At 39.1% G+C, this 17,641-nt stretch overlaps 1 protein-coding gene across 2 annotated transcripts in view; it reads left to right on the top strand.

The window, feature by feature from the left end:
- gnai2b (guanine nucleotide binding protein (G protein), alpha inhibiting activity polypeptide 2b) overlaps positions 1–17,641 on the top strand; it is a 45,124-nt gene that overhangs the window by 16,054 nt on the left and 11,429 nt on the right. For both annotated transcript variants that reach the window (XM_046845339.1, XM_046845330.1), the window contains exon 2: positions 16,295–16,337. In XM_046845339.1, the coding sequence (XP_046701295.1) occupies positions 16,295–16,337 (43 nt within the window). The remainder of the gene's footprint in view (positions 1–16,294; positions 16,338–17,641) is intronic.

Here is a 17,641-nt window from a genome sequence, read left to right as displayed (position 1 = left end):
TTCGACTATATGGTGCTCTGAAAAGAACAGACCTTCCCTTAACTGGAACATGGTTCTAGTTGGTTAGCTGCAAAAACACAGGGTTTTTCCAGCTTCGGTAAGGGACAATGTTTTTAATTTTTTTTGTATTGTTACTCACCTACTAAGTATGTCTCTCTATACATATTCACTATATGAACAAAAGTTTTGGGACACCTGATTTTTCCAGCCATATGTGGTTGTTTCTCTGAAATGGTTTGATCACATTTTGAGACACATCGTTGTATAGGATTTTCTTTGGAGGCAGTAGCAGATGTGTTCTTTCACTATGTACGTGTGGTACACCAACACACACAAACATGCATGTACATATACGGGCAATAGTTTGTGGACACCCGACCGTTTAATTGTGCTTTTTCACATCTTGTTCCACATTTAGTCCCGATATAATGGCGTCCACTCTTCTGGGAAGATGTTTCACTTGGTCCTGGGGCTTCACGTGGGTTGAGGCCACTGCTCTATAGCAGGGCGCAAAATGCTTTCCAAACCAATCCATGTAAACCGTATCTTGAAGGAGCTCGTATCTTGCACTGGGACGTTGTCATGTCGGAACAAGTTTAGGTTTTCTAGTACAAGTAAAGGAAATGCTACCCAAAGACTATTGTGGGGCCTTCAAATTTGTAGTAACAGAGCTACCGGCTGCTAAAGACAGTTATTCCAGTACTTTTGTCCATATAGTGTCTATTTTGTGGATTCAGCACAATGCTTTGGTCCTCCACTCCCTGGCCGTCATCACTGTAAATGACTAGTGAGCCATAGCGCCCCTATACACCAAACTGTTTAGGAAATCTTTAAGCTTCTGCCTTTTAGCTTCAGCATAGTCGGTGCGGTTTTCTATATTTGTTTGTTTGTTTAGGTTTCTTTTTTAACCTCTAGTCTTTCCTGATTCCTGATAAAAAGGAAGCAAAAGGTGGAAGTGTGACTTAAATGTATAATGCCATCTCACTGTAATATAAACTTTATTATGTACTTTATTATAGTATATATTAAGGCTGCTGCTATTGATTATTTTAGTACTTTTAAGTACATTTTCTTTATTAAATTGACATTTGTATTGAATTTTGGCGAAAACTAAATCCATTTAGTGCATTTAATAGCCGTATTACATTCAAATACAGTAGGTTATGGAAAACTATTTGTTTAATGAAACTCATAATTATTCTAACTCGTGTATTTATTTATTAAATCTTGCGCAGTATTGCGATGTGGTTTTCTTGTCTCTCCGGAAAAGCCGCTTGAAATTTTCCACACACTAAATCCAGTTTATTCTACTGTACTTCACCACTGTTGAACGTATTTTAATAAATAAAAATGTGTGTCAGTAATAGTCCGTGGGAAACACGGTGCTTCGTGTTTAGTTAAACGGACTAAACGAATTGTTGTAATATGATTACTCGAGTTATCTGCGGAATCGTTACAGCCCTATTATATATTACTTTAATACTATACCATTATATATGTACTCTGCATATTCCAAAGTACAGTAGAACACAACCTCTGTTTAGCAGAAAAGTTCGGCAGGACATAAACCCAAGCATTTCACAATGGTGTGAGGGTGAACTAATAAAGCATGGAGTTTGATCTGTCTGCAAAATGCATCAATATGAATAGAAACACCCTTATTACACGGCTAAAAGCCATAAAAGGAACCTGACTTTGCTTGCTGTTCTTTTGTCGCTCTCATATCTGGTTTGAACAGAAGGATATGAAAGCTCTGTGTGTGTGTGTGTTTTTGTGTTTGTGTGTGTGTGTGTGTGTGTGTGTGTGTGTGTGTGTGTGTGTGTGTGTGTGTGTGTGTGTGTGTTGGGGTCCGGATGTAGGTTTTTCTAACCTAGGCACTAGTGAGTCAGTGCTCCACCCACAGGGTGCTAACAGTTTTTAACTGTATTCTCTAGGGTGTAGTAGGAGGATTAAGTCAGAAAGGGGTTTAGTCGCTAACGTTTAAACGAGACTGAACCTGAAGCTTTAATACGTTTGTTTCAGCAGAGACAAATGTTTGGAAGTTTACTGCAAACTTGGAGCAGAAAGCCGATAGTTGGCTTGTTGATATAAATATTAAGTATTTATATTTAAGATAATTCCATTTTGATTTATATGTTCAATGTTATCTTAAGATACATATTCACTTTGATGTGTTCTTGCTGGACAGCAGTTCATTTACACAAACATAATCCTAAAATGGAGTAACAGTTCTGTCTGCCATCTTTTGGCTTTGAACCTGGAGCTCTAGCTTGTTTGAGTTAGGGAGTCACTTTTTCCTAAAAGAACACAGGCTCTGCTTCCTTCCTGTTCAAAAAAAGGCATTTTGAAAGAAAGCCGTGCAGATCCGGCTCTAACACGCATTCTAGAACGACGCACAGAAGACGTCATGATATTTTTAAAACGTGCACCATACATTCATTGTGTATAACTGGCTGTTTTTTTTATTTTTTTATTATATGAACATATGAGTAAATGTTCATTATTATTAAATGTTCATTATTGAATCATTATCAATAACTTTTGTAGTAAGATGACAGTGGATTTTTAGACTATTTTCCTCTTGTTGGTTTCTTCACTGGATTTAAAGGTCTGCACACAGGTCTGGGACAGACCTCAAAATTGCAAACCTAAATCACCCTGCTTTAGTATTAAAATACTTTATGTAACTGGTGGTCAGTATGCCCATGTCCTTCACAGTAGTCCCAAAGATCGTTAGACAGTAATGATGAACTATATGGGGGAACAAAGTTTTTAGACACCTGACCATTAGATTCATGTGTCCACATTTAGTCTCTGTTTGCTGTTATTACCTCCACTCTTCTGGGAAGATGTTCTGCCAGGTTTTGGGGAGCAGTTGTGGAGATTTGTGCTCATTCAGCCTAAAGGGTGTTAGTAAAGTCAGGTACTGATGTAGGGTGAGGAGACCTGGGGTGCAGTCGGCATTCCAAATCATCTCAAAGGTGTTCAATCGGGTTGAAGTCATAGTTCTTGAACAGAACGTCTACTGGAGCTTGCTTTGTGCACAGGCAGACTTGACACACACTTGGATAGCAATTTGGCTAGCTAGTTATCTATACTCTCTCTGTTGTGCCCTCCTAACAATAACTGACTGACGAGTATTGCAGGGGTAACGACTGAAAAGCTGAACAGTTTATTTATTTATTTATTTTTTAATTTTTCTATCGATGCCCCACTAAAACACGACTTTAAAATCCTGGTTTTCTGACAATCCCCTCCATCCTGCCGTGCACGTTGTAGTGTTTTTCCAGCTCTAAAACGCACTCTTCATCTTAAGTCAGGTGGACGGTGAGCAGGGAAAACATGCAAGACAATGATACTCCATAAACAGGGGGTTAGAGTTGACAGCTGTATAAATACTAATATCTTTTGGGACCTCTTTCTTGCAATTACATAGTGGTATTAAACTGAGAGACATGGCAACCCTTCTCTTATTTTTATTTTTTTATTTTATTTTTCCCAGTGCGAGTTTCTTGTATAGCAGAGATGATGAATTGATTAAAAGCCGAGACTTGATGCACTGCTCTGATTTGAACCGATTGCCTGTTTGAACAGGCAGAAATCCAGCATTTGAACTCGACTGCAAAACAGTTCCTCTTTCACTTGCCTTTCTCAGTGTGGCTTCGCTATCCTATTCGCAAGTTCCTTCAGCAGTGCCAGTCAGAGAGATTCATCTAGACAGGTTTCTTACAAAAGCAAGACTGGGAAATTACAGCTTGACAGCGTGAAGCAGCATATACACCGCTGCATTTTCATGGTTCAGAAAAAAAAAAAGTGTAACAGAGTAGTGGAGGAGGATTGAGCTGCTTTGTTGCTGCATTGCAGTAGTGGCCAGTCATGGGCTTCTGACCCACTTTCTCTTTCGCAATCATTTGTTCCACTTCACTATTCCTCCCACCCACAAATTGCTTTCTGTGGCATAATGCACGAGAGGATTTTTCGTAAATTAGACAAATATACAGCCTAGACTTCCTGACACTGATTTTCAGGGACCTGCAATACAGGAATATTGTGTATGGTGTTTTTTTTTTTTTTTTCTCTTCTTCCCCATTCCCTCTCTTGTTGAGCTGCAGTAGATTCAAAGCTGGTTATTCTGTGGAAACTGACCTTTCATATGTAGATGTCAATCTGAAACTGGTCTGTGCCGTAAATGTATTTTTCTGGACATCGTTCTGTTTTATTTATTAGTCAGTGGTTTTAGAGACGTAAGTACAGTTTACAAAAGCATCAAAATGTATTCGATAATAATCTCACTCCGCAGGTTAAGCATGACAAATGTTTTGTTTTATTTATTTATTTTTTATTTTACAGATTCCACAATTTCTTGGCACATTTTTGGTACCACCCAGTTGAATTTGCACTAAGAATCATGTGCCACATGGCCTTCAAACCTCTAAGGAACGTCATGCATGCAGGTGTTTTAGAAAATATCGAGTGCTTTTTTGACATGAGGTTTTAGACAAAAACAGTGAGTGTTTTGTTCTCAATTGTCTGTTACTTATGCCAAAACTAATCTGAACTTCACGCTGATAAATAAACGCTGTTTATTTTATTTCCTACATTGAATGAATGGTAAAACTGGGCAGTTGATTAGGGGGGAAAAAACAGGTGCTGTTTTTCCGCTCTCAAATTGTCCAGTTATGGTGAGCCGTGCCCTCTGTAACCTCCCATTTTGTTTGTTCATGGCTGACGGACGTGGCTTCTGCATGGGGTTTCACGTTGTGCATTCTGGGATGCTTTTCAGTTTAGCGCAGATGTAAAGTGTGGATGTACGTGTTCATGATTTGATGTGATCTCTTTTGAGGTTCTTCTGCCTTTAGAGCTGCTGATTGCTAGATATTTAGGTGTGAAAACCTCAGATGAGCAGTTTCAGAATACTGAAAATCACCAACCACCATGATATTTCCTTTCATTCTTTTGTTTCGTTTGATCATTAGTTCTAACTCTACTTGTATTTGCCTGGTTCAAGGCATTGTAAATGTTTTTATGAGCCGGTTTAAATGGCTGTTTGTTGCTACGTCGCTGTGAAACCACAGCAAAAAAGGTAGTTTTTCAAGGGCGTGATACGCTTTGAATGAACGTGACTGTGTGCGCGAACCTGCAATTTCCAGACTTCAAATCATTTAATAGTAGAGTAGCCTAAGACTCATAAGCTGTAATTCTGCAAAAGGAAACTGAGCAACAGCACATTCTTTTAACCCTTAATGATGTGATCTGTAAGATTCAGAACATTTTATGTGTTAAAACAAACAAATGTACCTGAACATAAAGAAAAGAAAAACCCAAATGCCAATGTTGAGAATCTACAGTCTGTTCATGAATAACGTTTGGAATGAAAGGAGAGAATCTCTTGTCAGGGCTCGATGTGATGGAAACTAAAGAAAATCTTGGACTAGTTAATGAGAAAACGTGGGTCTATAGAGAATTTGAATAACAACATAAATGGAACTAAAACTCACAGAGCAGCAGAAGTTTTAATCAAGCACTCCCTCCAGGCTTGGTTTAAGTTGGCTGATTATAGGGACTCTGGAGACACGGTTCACTCGTAGCACCCTGGAGACATCATTCCATCTACAGTCTGCGGGGACACCTGCGACAGACCGGTGGAAAGAGCGCACTGGGGCGAGAGCGATATAATCAGCTGTTCCTTCAGTTAATATAGAGAAGAAAATCTGGTCGGGTGCACTTACTATACATTCCTAACAGCTGTGCGGTGATTTAAAAAAAATGGCCGATTTATTCGCCCTTCTTTGCTCCATGTATTGAGCTTCAGCCAGCCGGAGGTGTAGCACAGATAATAGCCTCGGTTCAACTCCCTCTATGAGTCATGGCTGCAAATTACGTTTGAAGAAATGTCAGGAACCACATATCCGTAATAAAGTTCTCAGACACTTCTGATGTTCGAGCGTGTTGGTGTTTAATCAAGCCCCGATTGAACTTTAATTACCCGGGACCAACATCTTAAATGGTAAAGGTCAAACGGGAAACTGAACGACCGACTAAATGGGGTTAACAGTGCGCATGCCACCCTTTTACATCCAGTGAAAAAGGAATCGAAAATGGGGTACAAGCATGGTTGTGTGATTTGGTCAGTAAGTATATAGGATAAAGCTTCATCAGCATGAACCAGGGGTAAAAAACGAAATTAATGTTCACGGGATGCCAATATTACAAAGGCTTTTGTTTTAGTGTTTTGGCTCCAACTCTTCAGTCAAGAGGTCATACGTAGTCTTGGCTATGCTTTCATCACCTCCATGCTGTTTCTTTTACCCATACTAAAAACAAAAAACCTTTCTGCTTTGGTTGTAAATATGACATTTAATAAAATCAATATCTATATTTTCCCAATATCCAAGCAATAATTATTTGCCAGCATAAGCCCAATCCAAATACTGAATATCAGATCTGATCTGCTTCCTGGTCCAGCAGGATGAGCAACTTCCTATTCATGTCCTATGATTTGAGGTTTCAAAGTAAAACAATAACATTTATGATGCAGCTCTTTGCAAGTGTTTATTTATTTTTATTAACTTTTTAATTGTTTTGTCTTTGGCAGGCTTGAAAACCTGAAGGGTGTAAAGCTGTAGGTCAAGTGCAAGCCAAATTCCTGAAGAGAATTTCGAGTAGCCTTACTGAATCTGTTTTTTCGAGTTGTTTTTGCTTATTCTCTCCACCCCTCCGTGGATGCCTGCATGATTGCACTTTCACTCTATGAACTTTGATCTGATAAGACAGGCATGCTTGATGACCGTCCACACGAACATTCGAGGGATGTGGCCGTGTTCCCTCAGGGAGTAAGTGTGAGAGAGAAAACGGGGTGAGAGAAGAGGAATGAGGTGGTGGGACGGGCAAGTAGAGATTTAAATAATGGACAGTCGTTTCCTTGGACAACTGTTAAAGGGCTAGTCTAATTCATAGTTTTAGTGTGAATCCTCATTTAGCCTTTTAATACTATCGTCTTTTTTTGCTTTTGTTTTGATTGTTTGAATTAGTTTTGGCTTGTGAAAGATTGCTCTCGGTCACCAGCAGCGAATCTTTTTCCAAAAACAAGTGGTAATGAGCAACAGCGCTGAGGTGTGGATGAGTGACTACACAGTACAAGATCGGGCTGTGTTTCACTCCTGTTACAGCACAGCGAGATTTTATGCAGGAAGCATACGCAAGCATTATGCAGAGTTTTAAGAACCATGACAAAGGACATTTATGAAGAGTGTGGCGTAGAAATCATTAGCTAGACTTAAGATCTTTGGAAGTGCAATTATGCCTAATGGTTGGTTGGTTGGTTTTGCTGCAGCTAGCAGGTTTTACTCGACTTTTATTTGTTCTCAATTTCGTCTCGCCTCCTCCATTTGTGCTTGGAGGTAAACTAAGGATGTCTTTGGATGTGGTAGCATCATTTGAAAGTGGGAGACCCAAACCTGTTCCAGTGCCCCTGTGTACAAACCGAGCTTCATGAACATATAGTTTTACACAGTTTGGAGTAGATGATCTTGAGTAGCCTGCTATAAAGTGCCACCCTATCAAACACTTTTGGAATAAATTGGAACGCTGACTGCACCCCAGGGTTTCTCACTTTACATCAAAGCCTGACTTAAACCTTTCTACCTACTAAAACCTTAGTGTCTGAATTATAAACCATAACCATATAAACTCCACAACCACAATGCATCTAGTGGAACATCTTCCCAGTAAATGGAGACTAAATGTAGAATGGGCTCTTCAAAATAACTACATACAGATCTTCTGTCCAGATGTCCATACAATATATGGTCCATACGTGTCTATATATATATATATATATATATATATATATATATATATATATATATATATATATATATATATATATATATAGTACAGACCAAAGTTTGGACACACCTGCTCATTCAAAGAGTTTTCTTTATTTTCATGATTATGAAAATTGTAGAGTCACACTGAAGGCATTAAAACTATGAATTAACACATGTATATTTATATACATAACAAAAAAGTGAACTGAAAATATGTCGTATTGTAGGTTCTTCAAAGTGGGCATCAAGAGAATGCCAAGAGTGTGCAAAGCAGTAATCTAAGCAAAAGGTGGCTACTTTGAAGAACCTACAATATGACATTTTCAGTTGTTTCACACTTTTTTGTTATGTATATAATTCCATATATAATTCCACATGTATTAATTCATAGTTTTGATGCCTTCAGTGTGAATCTACAATTTTCATAGTCATGAGAATAAAGAAAACTCTTTGAATAAGAAGGTGTGTCTAAACTTTTGGTCTGTACTGTATGTGTGTGTATGTGTGTATGTGTGTGTGTATGTGTGTGTGTGTGTGTGTGTGTGTGTGTGTGTGTGTGTGTGTGTGTGTGTGTGTGTATATATATATATATATATATATATATATATATATATATATATATATATATATATATATATATATATATATATAGCCAGTTATGTATAAGTATAAAATCTACACATTTATTTCTATTGAGTTCCAGTTGTATAAAAGAGAATGGCGACGGTCTGAATTTTGAAAGCAGTGCAGGCTTTTTTTTCCCCTGCCTTTTTTTATTTTTTCTTCTCCTAATTTAGCATCATTACAGGTTCTTAATGTTTAGTCTGCTTTCATTTCAAGTGGAATTTCTGGTTGTGTGGATTTGCTTTCCCATAGGGCTGTAGTCCTTTCAGCAGTAGGTGAAATATATTAAAGCTGTTTTCAAATATAACACTGAAGTGATTAATGTGAGAATTCCAGCTTTGAGTGTGTTTGTTAGCAGCAATGGGAGTGCTCAAGAAAGGTCCCAAACCTTACCACCCCTGTGTGAAGGTGCCACCAAACTTTGGACCATATAGTGACATTAATTAGGCTGGAAGCCTGGAACCTCTCGGATGAGCTTTTTCAGATTTTTTTCTATTCATTTTACCACATGCTTATAACTTGGATGTTGCCCATATGAAAACGTACTATATTGTTCTAGCATTATCTTACAGAGCTGTGAATTCTGTAAGAATGCTTTGAGGGTGTTTGAAATAAAATAAGGGTACCTGGCATTTACTATTAAGTTATATTATTGTTTAAAAATAAAACGCTCCTTTTTGTCATTTGCTTTGTCCTTTCCATCTCTCATTGTTCTCTTCTACTTCACTCTTTTTCCCCCTACCCTTCCACTAGCCTTTCCCAGTCTCAGCCTACCGCAGTCAGTTTTTCCATGAATAGTTTCCCTTGCCATTTAGCTTTTCCTTATTCAGCCTGAACCACACCTTTTAATGATCCATGTCTATATCCTCCCTCATCATACAACTCAGTCCTACTGCATCAAACGTGATCTACTCCGAGCGTGTCAGAACACGTCTCATGATGAATGAAGCAGAATAGAGGGGACAAATAGCATCCCTGCCTATTAAGCTGACAGACCTGGCTTTAGGGTGAGACAAGGATGACCTTTAGAACACTAGCCATCTCTATCCGACTCTGACCCGCTTCATCACTACATGTCGACCGCAGCTTGCTCTAATGGCACCCTGCTAGGAATAACAGCATTAGCCTGACCGAACACTTCTGCTCTGTTAATTATTGGGAGCTAATAACTTGAAAGCCTGTGGGGGCATATATATTTATACACACATACAAATACACATGTGCCGACAGGACTCTTGCCTCTATTCACCGTGCTTGCTGAATTGGATTAAGAGCTCGTGTCCACTCCGAGAGCTCTCTCTCTATCGGGCGATTGAATAGTCCCTTTGAATGCCAAGCACCTAGAGGATTACTAGCAGTCGAGTACTCTAGCGACTTCTTCGAAAAACAGTCGAAGAATCATCTTTCAGAAATATGGAACCCAAAAGGCGGTATTATTTCTGTTTTAATTAGATTATTCACATACGTTGTTGGGTATCAGCGATTTAATTTTTATACTGTGTATTGCAACTGGTTTGTATGTTCAAATCTAAAATGAATTCTTTCACATTGAAGTGTTTTGAAACTTGTATGGAGCCCTTGAAGGGGTTGTCTTGTGTGTTTGTTGGCTGTGGAAAAGAGGCGGCGACCGTGGTCATCTCCCATCACTAATTGCTACAGGGCCATTTGGTATCTCATTTAGATGCTTATTGTTGCTGGTCCAAATGACACCAAACAGAAGAGGCCTGTCTACTTTGCCAGGCAAGTTCACAGAGGCTTTTGTGAGGTAAGACTCGGACATACAATCATCCCTCTCTCTTTCCGCCCCCCTCTCTCTCTCTCTCTCTCTCTGTCTCTGTGTATTTTTTATTTTTTTTTATTTTTTTTTTATTTGAGGAGGAGGCATTCAATCTGAACTGGTACATCATACATAAATTTGCATCGGGGCTCATATCAAATGCAGCAGCCGTAACTGGGATCCCTGGTCCAAGTACCCTTCATTTTGCCCATCTGTATGCCCTTGCAGACTTGGTAAATATGACCTTGTGCTAATTAATGAGTCAGTTGGCTGATTATATTTCCCGCTCACCTGAGCTCAGCTCTCCACCTCCCCACTCTCGTTAAGCACAGTTAAGTAATAAAATAATAAATATTCTTTCAGTTTTAATTAATTGGTCCTCCACGAACAATAACACATCGATCACATCCAATTAAACTCTGTTTTGCCGTTTTCATTGGGTTGGGAATAGTGAAGGAAAAAAAAAAAACAAGGTAATTGTTTCCAGTGTGTTCCTCAGAGATCAATTATAAGCTCTCTGTTTTTTCTGCTATTAGCGAGCATTAGCATTGTACCTTATACCTCTAGAGAGATGGTATTGGGCTCACAGGGTTAACACCTCTTGACTCAAGGGTTGCTGTTGTTGGATGTAAATATTTTACTTTGTCATTGTTTGTTCTTTTTGTTTTGGTACAATGTGCTTTGCTCATGGTTAGGGCTGCTGTTGTATTTTATATAGCCGTAGATATCCAAAACCAACACTGAACACGGAGTTAAAATGTACAGTTCAAGATGTATGACTTGGCCATTTGAAGCTATTATGTTTTTGTGTTAACCACTGTGACCCGTGTACTTAATTATTTGCCTTTATTCCATAACTGTAAAGGTCATTCTTTGACAGCTCCAGGAAACAATTTGCCTGTGACAGTTTCTTCAGTGGCTTCTTTCAGAAAAATGTGCTACTTGTTATTTCTGGGTTTTCTCTCCTAATTGTGCATTTCATATTAAGGTCACAAATGGAATCTTGGGAACATACTGTCAGTCTCCTCATTGACAGGGAAGTTTTAGTTTTAGTCGGACGTTTAATTTCTCCGCTTCCTGATGAGGTTATGGCGACATTCCCAGAGCTGGTCAAAAATGACTTATGACACCGATTCTTCAGTTAGATCTGTTGTTGTCATATATGCTTGCATGTTTATGTCTGGACATAGTGCATTCACTAAGTGCTATAGAGTTCTTTTGTAACTCGTAGAGACACTCTTCAGTTCAGTCATAGACTCTTGAGTTTAGCCCTACTGTAATTGCTGTAATGCAGGTTATGTTTCCTTATACATGGATACACACACCCACATACACAGTGGATATAAAAAATAAAAAAAAGTCTACACACCCTATTTGCTAAGAAGAGTTGGATTCTAAAAGTGTAGCTGTGTGAAGTTAGACAAAGACTTGATTTGCTTAATAAAGGCAAAAAGTGCTTCTGCAAGGTATTAGTTTGGAGGGGTGTTCAGCAATTAGGGTGTTGGATTTTGGTATTTCCAGTAATGAAATATTTAAATTTGTTGGAGGGAGAGAAGTTTTATGCACACAGAGACACACAAAATCACCTTTTGCATAGCATGAACGTGCCCTCATTCAGCGTCGGCGAGTTCATTTTGTAAATACGGCCCACAACAAGCCCGCTTCCTATGAAGACGCGCGTACTTTGCCCTCACATCTCCACCACTGTGTATATAAAAACAAGTTACGGTTTACATTAGTGCACTTTTGTCAAGCAATCGGTATAACCGCTCTCTGTGGCCTCTCTCTCTCTTTCTCTCTCTTCTGTTAATTAAATAACGCGGTCACATTTAATTAATCCAGTCAGATTTATCTATATATGTGCGCATCTTGTTTTTTTTCTGCGTTTGACGGTGTTCTGCTCAGCTGATGAGTGCGACGGGTATTTATTGCCGAAATTTTGAAAGGGGGTGAAGGGTCACTGTTTTATTAAAAATATGATTTGAGTTTATACACTGTAACCCGCATAGGCACATAGAATGCCTCTATTAAGATGTGCAAAGCAGTAATGAAAGGTTAACTATTAACTCTGAAATGAACTAAACATAACCAAATATGACCAGTTATTAAGCCCTGGGAATATCTTGGGCCGAATTAAAAGTTGGCGTGAGATCAGACGGTTTCATCAGTGTTGGATGATCCCTAGAACCATTAAAATCAATATAAAAAAAAATCCACATTCAAATTACTGATAACCATATGGGTAGGGCAAGAACATGTTTAACTGCTGATCGAAATTCAACCTCAGACGCTACTATGACGTTAACACTTTTGGTTATAAGCTGCAAGACTCGCTCTTATTATTGGTGGAAATACCCAGCTTCAGCAGGAATCAAGGAAGAAGCTGACAGGGGAAGTACGCAGTAAAATAGAATGCTATAGCCTATATCTTGTCTTCTATTTTTGCTGCATTAAGAATTGATTTAAACCTATCCACCGTTTTTGTTTATTTACACGCAAATGTATTGGGACACCCGACTTTTCCAGCCAGGTGAGGTTCTTCCCCATAGTGTTAGCACACAGTTCGAGGTGCACAATTTGTATAGGATGTCTTTAGATGTGCTAGCATTATATTTTCCCTCTTCACTTGAACTGGGAGACCCAAACACGTTCCAGCAGGCAATGCCCTGTGCACAAAGTAATCCTAATGAACATATGGTTTACATGGGGTGGAGTGAAAGATTTTTAGTGGCCTGCTATAGAGCTCTCACCTCAGCTCTAGTGAACACCTTCAGGATCAGTTGACCTTACATCAGCACCTGAGCATTAATCACCATGCTCACGCTCAAAAGTCAAATTTATTTCTATAGCGCGTTTCACAACATTGTCTCAAAGCAGCTTTACAGAATTTAAGAGTTAAGGTGAGAGATTTATTATTCATTATTCATGATGAGCAGCCTGGGCAAGGAAAAACTCTCTTTTGATTTTATTAGGAAGAAACCTTGAGAGGAACCAGACTCAAAAGGAAACCATCCTTATTTGGGTGATATCAAGAGTGTGATTATAGTCTTTAAAACAATACAGAACACTGGAGAGTGAGAACTAGCATGAGCACTGCAGTGTACAGTTGAGGTTATGGAACCAGGAGCTACTAAGCAACTCATAAAACATTGAGCTCATCATAGATCCATCACCAGCTTCTCCATGCCAGAGCCTTTAAACACTCAAAGAGTTCCAGTGTCCAAACTCCACATGAAGTGGAATCTAAATGGCTCTAGTACGTCTCTAGATGGTTCGGGATATTTGCGGGGTCGGCATCTACTTCTTTAAAGGTCCATAATCTTCAAGAGGTGGGACACGGCTGGAGCTGGCACAACCTCAGGTTGCCTCGGGATGGGTAGAGAAAAAAGTCTAGTGGAACGTCTACCCAGAAAAATGGAGGTGATTGTAACAGCAAATGGAGACTGTGTTGAAAGAGAGCTATTTAGGAAGCACATACAAATATTATGGTCAGGTGTCCAAAAACTTAAAAATCTCTGTAAAAATCTCCACCAATTTCAAAATCGATTTTAAATGATTAGTATGGTTCTAGAGTGAAAGATCATCTATGGAGGTGTACACGTTCTTCACATCCCGAGCAATACTCTACAAGCAGGATTGAAGTTTTACTGCATATTGGCTTAGTCATGAAACTGCAGGCTGAGTGCTGTAGCTAATCACAGACTTGCCAATATTCAGCATAAAGGTGTTCAGCACAATGCTGTCATCTTCTTTTTATATGTGCTGCAAATGTGTATTCGGTTACATTCATTTTTCTAATGAGACAAATTAGGAGTGTGCAAGTGCTTGTCTTGTACCTACATTATGTATCAGTAGGCTTTAGACTCGGTCCTGTGTATTTCAGAGCGCTGTACGTTTCCCTCGCCTCGCTTTGAATAGGTAGGAAGTGTTTCGCAGCGACGTGTAGGATGAATTAGCATTTGGTCCAGCCTTGTTGTTCAGATTTACCAGATGGCTGTGATGGGAGGGAGTGCATTTCTCACACTGACTTAAGAGAAGCCTGCCAGCAGCACTGTGCAGCAAGCAAGTCTCAATTTGCACTGAATCATGAGTGGGCCAGAAGGACGGAGAATGAAGCGTAGTTAATGAGTGAAGGTTGATCTTTAAAGGTGCGCTGAGCACACGTTCACCCCCATTTTCACACCCATCAATTTAGACTGCGAGACGTCGCAGGATTGTTTTTCGCGATACACCAAAAAAGATACAGATGCAAAATCTTCGAGACGTACATGTCTGCGATGAGGCTCACCAATAAACCATCATGAGCACGTGTGTGTAAAGATATTAAAACGTGACGCGGACCAGGTACTCGTTTCTCGTTATCTTAATTCCTTGCAGATTTTTGACTACTTCTATTTGAGAATGAACGGAAGGCAGAATTCTAGGGTTGGCGAATTTACACTTTGTGTACGAGCACCATGTGCGCTCTCATTTACCCCTCCTGCGCGTTCTCACCCATTTCATTTTGGCCTGTGTTTCCTGTGAGGTGGCGAAAATTAAGGGAGAGGGATTGAGAAGCTCAGTTGAGGTCGTGACAGGTGCGCCTGGTGCACTCAGTTGGCGAAGACTGAATCTGACAGATTTGCAGTGACACAGCTGGGGCAGGTGGACTCCAGGGGTGGACTACAAATAAATTCTCTCTCTCTTTTTTTCTCTCTTTCTCTCCGTCTTTGTCTTGGTTTTCCTCAATCCCTTATTACTTTATTCTCCATGTCCTTGGTTAGTGGACTTTTAAGCCAGATTCATTTCTCTGCATGCACTACCCTAATGTACTTGTGGTGTTCCTAAACAGTTTGAGAGCTTTACAGATACAAACGTGTATTTTATTCAGTAGCAATATTGAGTCAGATCAAAAAAGCTATAGAAGCAAAGCAAATTTGTAGCAGAACTTTGTTGCTTGATCTAATAGATTTGAGTGGCAAGTCAATACAAGAAGTGTTCAAGACCCTTAATTGAATTGTCATTCCCCCATCAGACACACAATATAGTTGTCTGCTGTGTATTAGAGAAATGAAAGTAAAAACGTCATTTGATTGGGAATTAGATTATAAACGTAGAAGAAAAGGTTGCAGGGCTGCACTATGAGCTAACAAATGAATTATCAAGTCAATTTGTTGGATATCGCAGTGAAAACTAGAGGTGATGCATTTGGACTACAGTGTCTTGATTTTTGACTCCGAGTTAGAGGTGTTGCTTTATTAATCAACATTGTTGATATTTCTCTCTTGGGAAAAGAAGATTGAAATGAAATAATGAGGGGGAAAAAAAAATCATGCTTGGGATTTTCTGACCAAAAATTCTGTTTTCTACTGCCGTCATTTTGTTTCTGCACCCAGCGTATTTTTATACTAGGTTTAGTTCTGTTTGTAAAATATAAACACATTAGTCATTTTAACCACACTGACCTCACACATCAGTGTCTGATCTCACTAATGCTCCTGCAGCTGAATGAGCACAAATCCCCACAGCCATGTTCCCAAACACAGTGCTTTCCCAGAAGAGTGGAATTCATTTTAAAAGCAAAAGGGGAACTCCGTATGGAATGAGCTGTTCGGTAAACACGAGTGTTGTGCGCGTTTGTCCGGTTCTTAACACTTTGTTGTTGGGTTCTGTGGTATTTCAGTGTCGATGAACATCTCCAACACCACGTTTTTTTGATGCTGTTTTTTTTTGTTGTCCCACTGACATTCAGTTACTCCGAATGCCACAATGCTTCCTGTTTACCACTTAATGCTGTCCTTAGGGTCTAATGTTCGTGTACAACCTGCATGTAGTGTACACTATTTAAAATTCAACCACAGTGTTTTGCACAGCAGTGCCAAAACACCATGTTTTATAGAATGATTTTCTCCACAATCAGACATAAAACTCCTATTAGAATTAACATCGACTTACAGCTTCCCATTGGCAACATTTTCCCTATTGTTGTAGCTCATTTTTCATTTTTTCAAGTCAAGTGCAAAAAAACTAAACAAAGAGCACAACACAATTTCACCTGAATCTGTTTTTGTTCTGATCTCTGCAGGTGCAGGGGAGTCTGGAAAGAGCACCATTGTGAAGCAGATGAAGTGAGTAAAACAGTCCTCTCATTTGCTCTTCCTCATTCATCCTCTCTCTCCAAATGCCAGTATTTACATTTTCAGTATGGTGCATTTATGTTCAATAAATCCAATCAAGATCAGGTCAGCTTTGCAGATCAACATCAATAAACTCATTGCGGCCTCTCGGGCGAGTGTATGTGTTTATGCGCGAGGGCGTAATGACCCGTGTAGTTGAAGTGAAGCAAACCGTTGCTCGTCTTTTCTTTCTGTACATCAGGAACGTTCTTTAACGGCATTAGTCGAATGATACTTCAGCCTGGCGGTTTATAGCACCTCGACGCTTATCTCATACTGCCGTTTCATTTCCTTTGCAGCACAGCGTTCCAGATGCCGCACTGGTCCGCACTCGAGATCTTTGTTACTGTGCTTTTAGCTAAATGCTCTGCTCATGTTTAAGGTACATTGTGTTTTTATGACACTGAAAAAGCTGCCCTGGTTGTGATTCTGCTTAACTGCGCATTGTTGTTATGGGAGCATTCCTATTATAATATATGAGCAGTGGCCTGGGAAACTCTATCTGATGTGGCCTAATCTTTGGCAAACAACCCAAATTGACCATATGGCTGATAATTTGGTTTAACTTCTGCAAAGGTCATGTTAGTGTAAATAAGTGGCAATTTTTGAGTATTAACAAAATACTAAAAAAACAAAAAAAACAAAGTGTAAATAACATCAAATTGAATGAACCGTGTTATAAACATGGCACTGCTTTAAACCAAAATCACTGACTTGGTCAAATGTCAAAAACTGTGATTGAGGAAGGAAATGAGGCTACAGAAACTGACATGATGACGATGCTGATGTTCAATGTGATTATTTAATTTTTTGCATTATAAATTGACTTGTCTCTAATGTATTAGGTCACTGATGTAGAAAGCGTCTGCTTAATATAACTGATCCGCTTATGATCAGTTATTTACAAAAAAAAAAAAAAAAAAAGAGTAAGTTGAGGACTCTGAATGTAGATCATAAATGCAAATGTAATGTCTGAATAAGAAAACTGTCTTAATGCCCAAATTTCCTATTATTAGATTTGATGTTACACATATTAAAAGATTTATATGGACAAAAGTATTGAGACACTTGACCTTGGCAGTCGTATATGGTTGTTACCCAGTGGACAGTTACGAAGTAACTAAATGTAATTCGTTACTGCACTTAAGTCGTTTTTTTTTACGTATTTGTACTTAAGTATTTCCCGTTTGGGGAGTTTTTCGTTCACTACATTTCAAAGTCATATCTCTGTCGTTCCTTTTTATTTCTGAGCGGAT

Source organism: Silurus meridionalis, chromosome 1 (genome assembly GCF_014805685.1).
Source record: "Silurus meridionalis isolate SWU-2019-XX chromosome 1, ASM1480568v1, whole genome shotgun sequence".
Taxonomy (NCBI): domain Eukaryota; kingdom Metazoa; phylum Chordata; class Actinopteri; order Siluriformes; family Siluridae; genus Silurus; species Silurus meridionalis.
The sequence above is the reverse complement of the archived record's forward strand: the minus strand, read 5'-3'. Positions and strand labels throughout refer to the sequence as shown.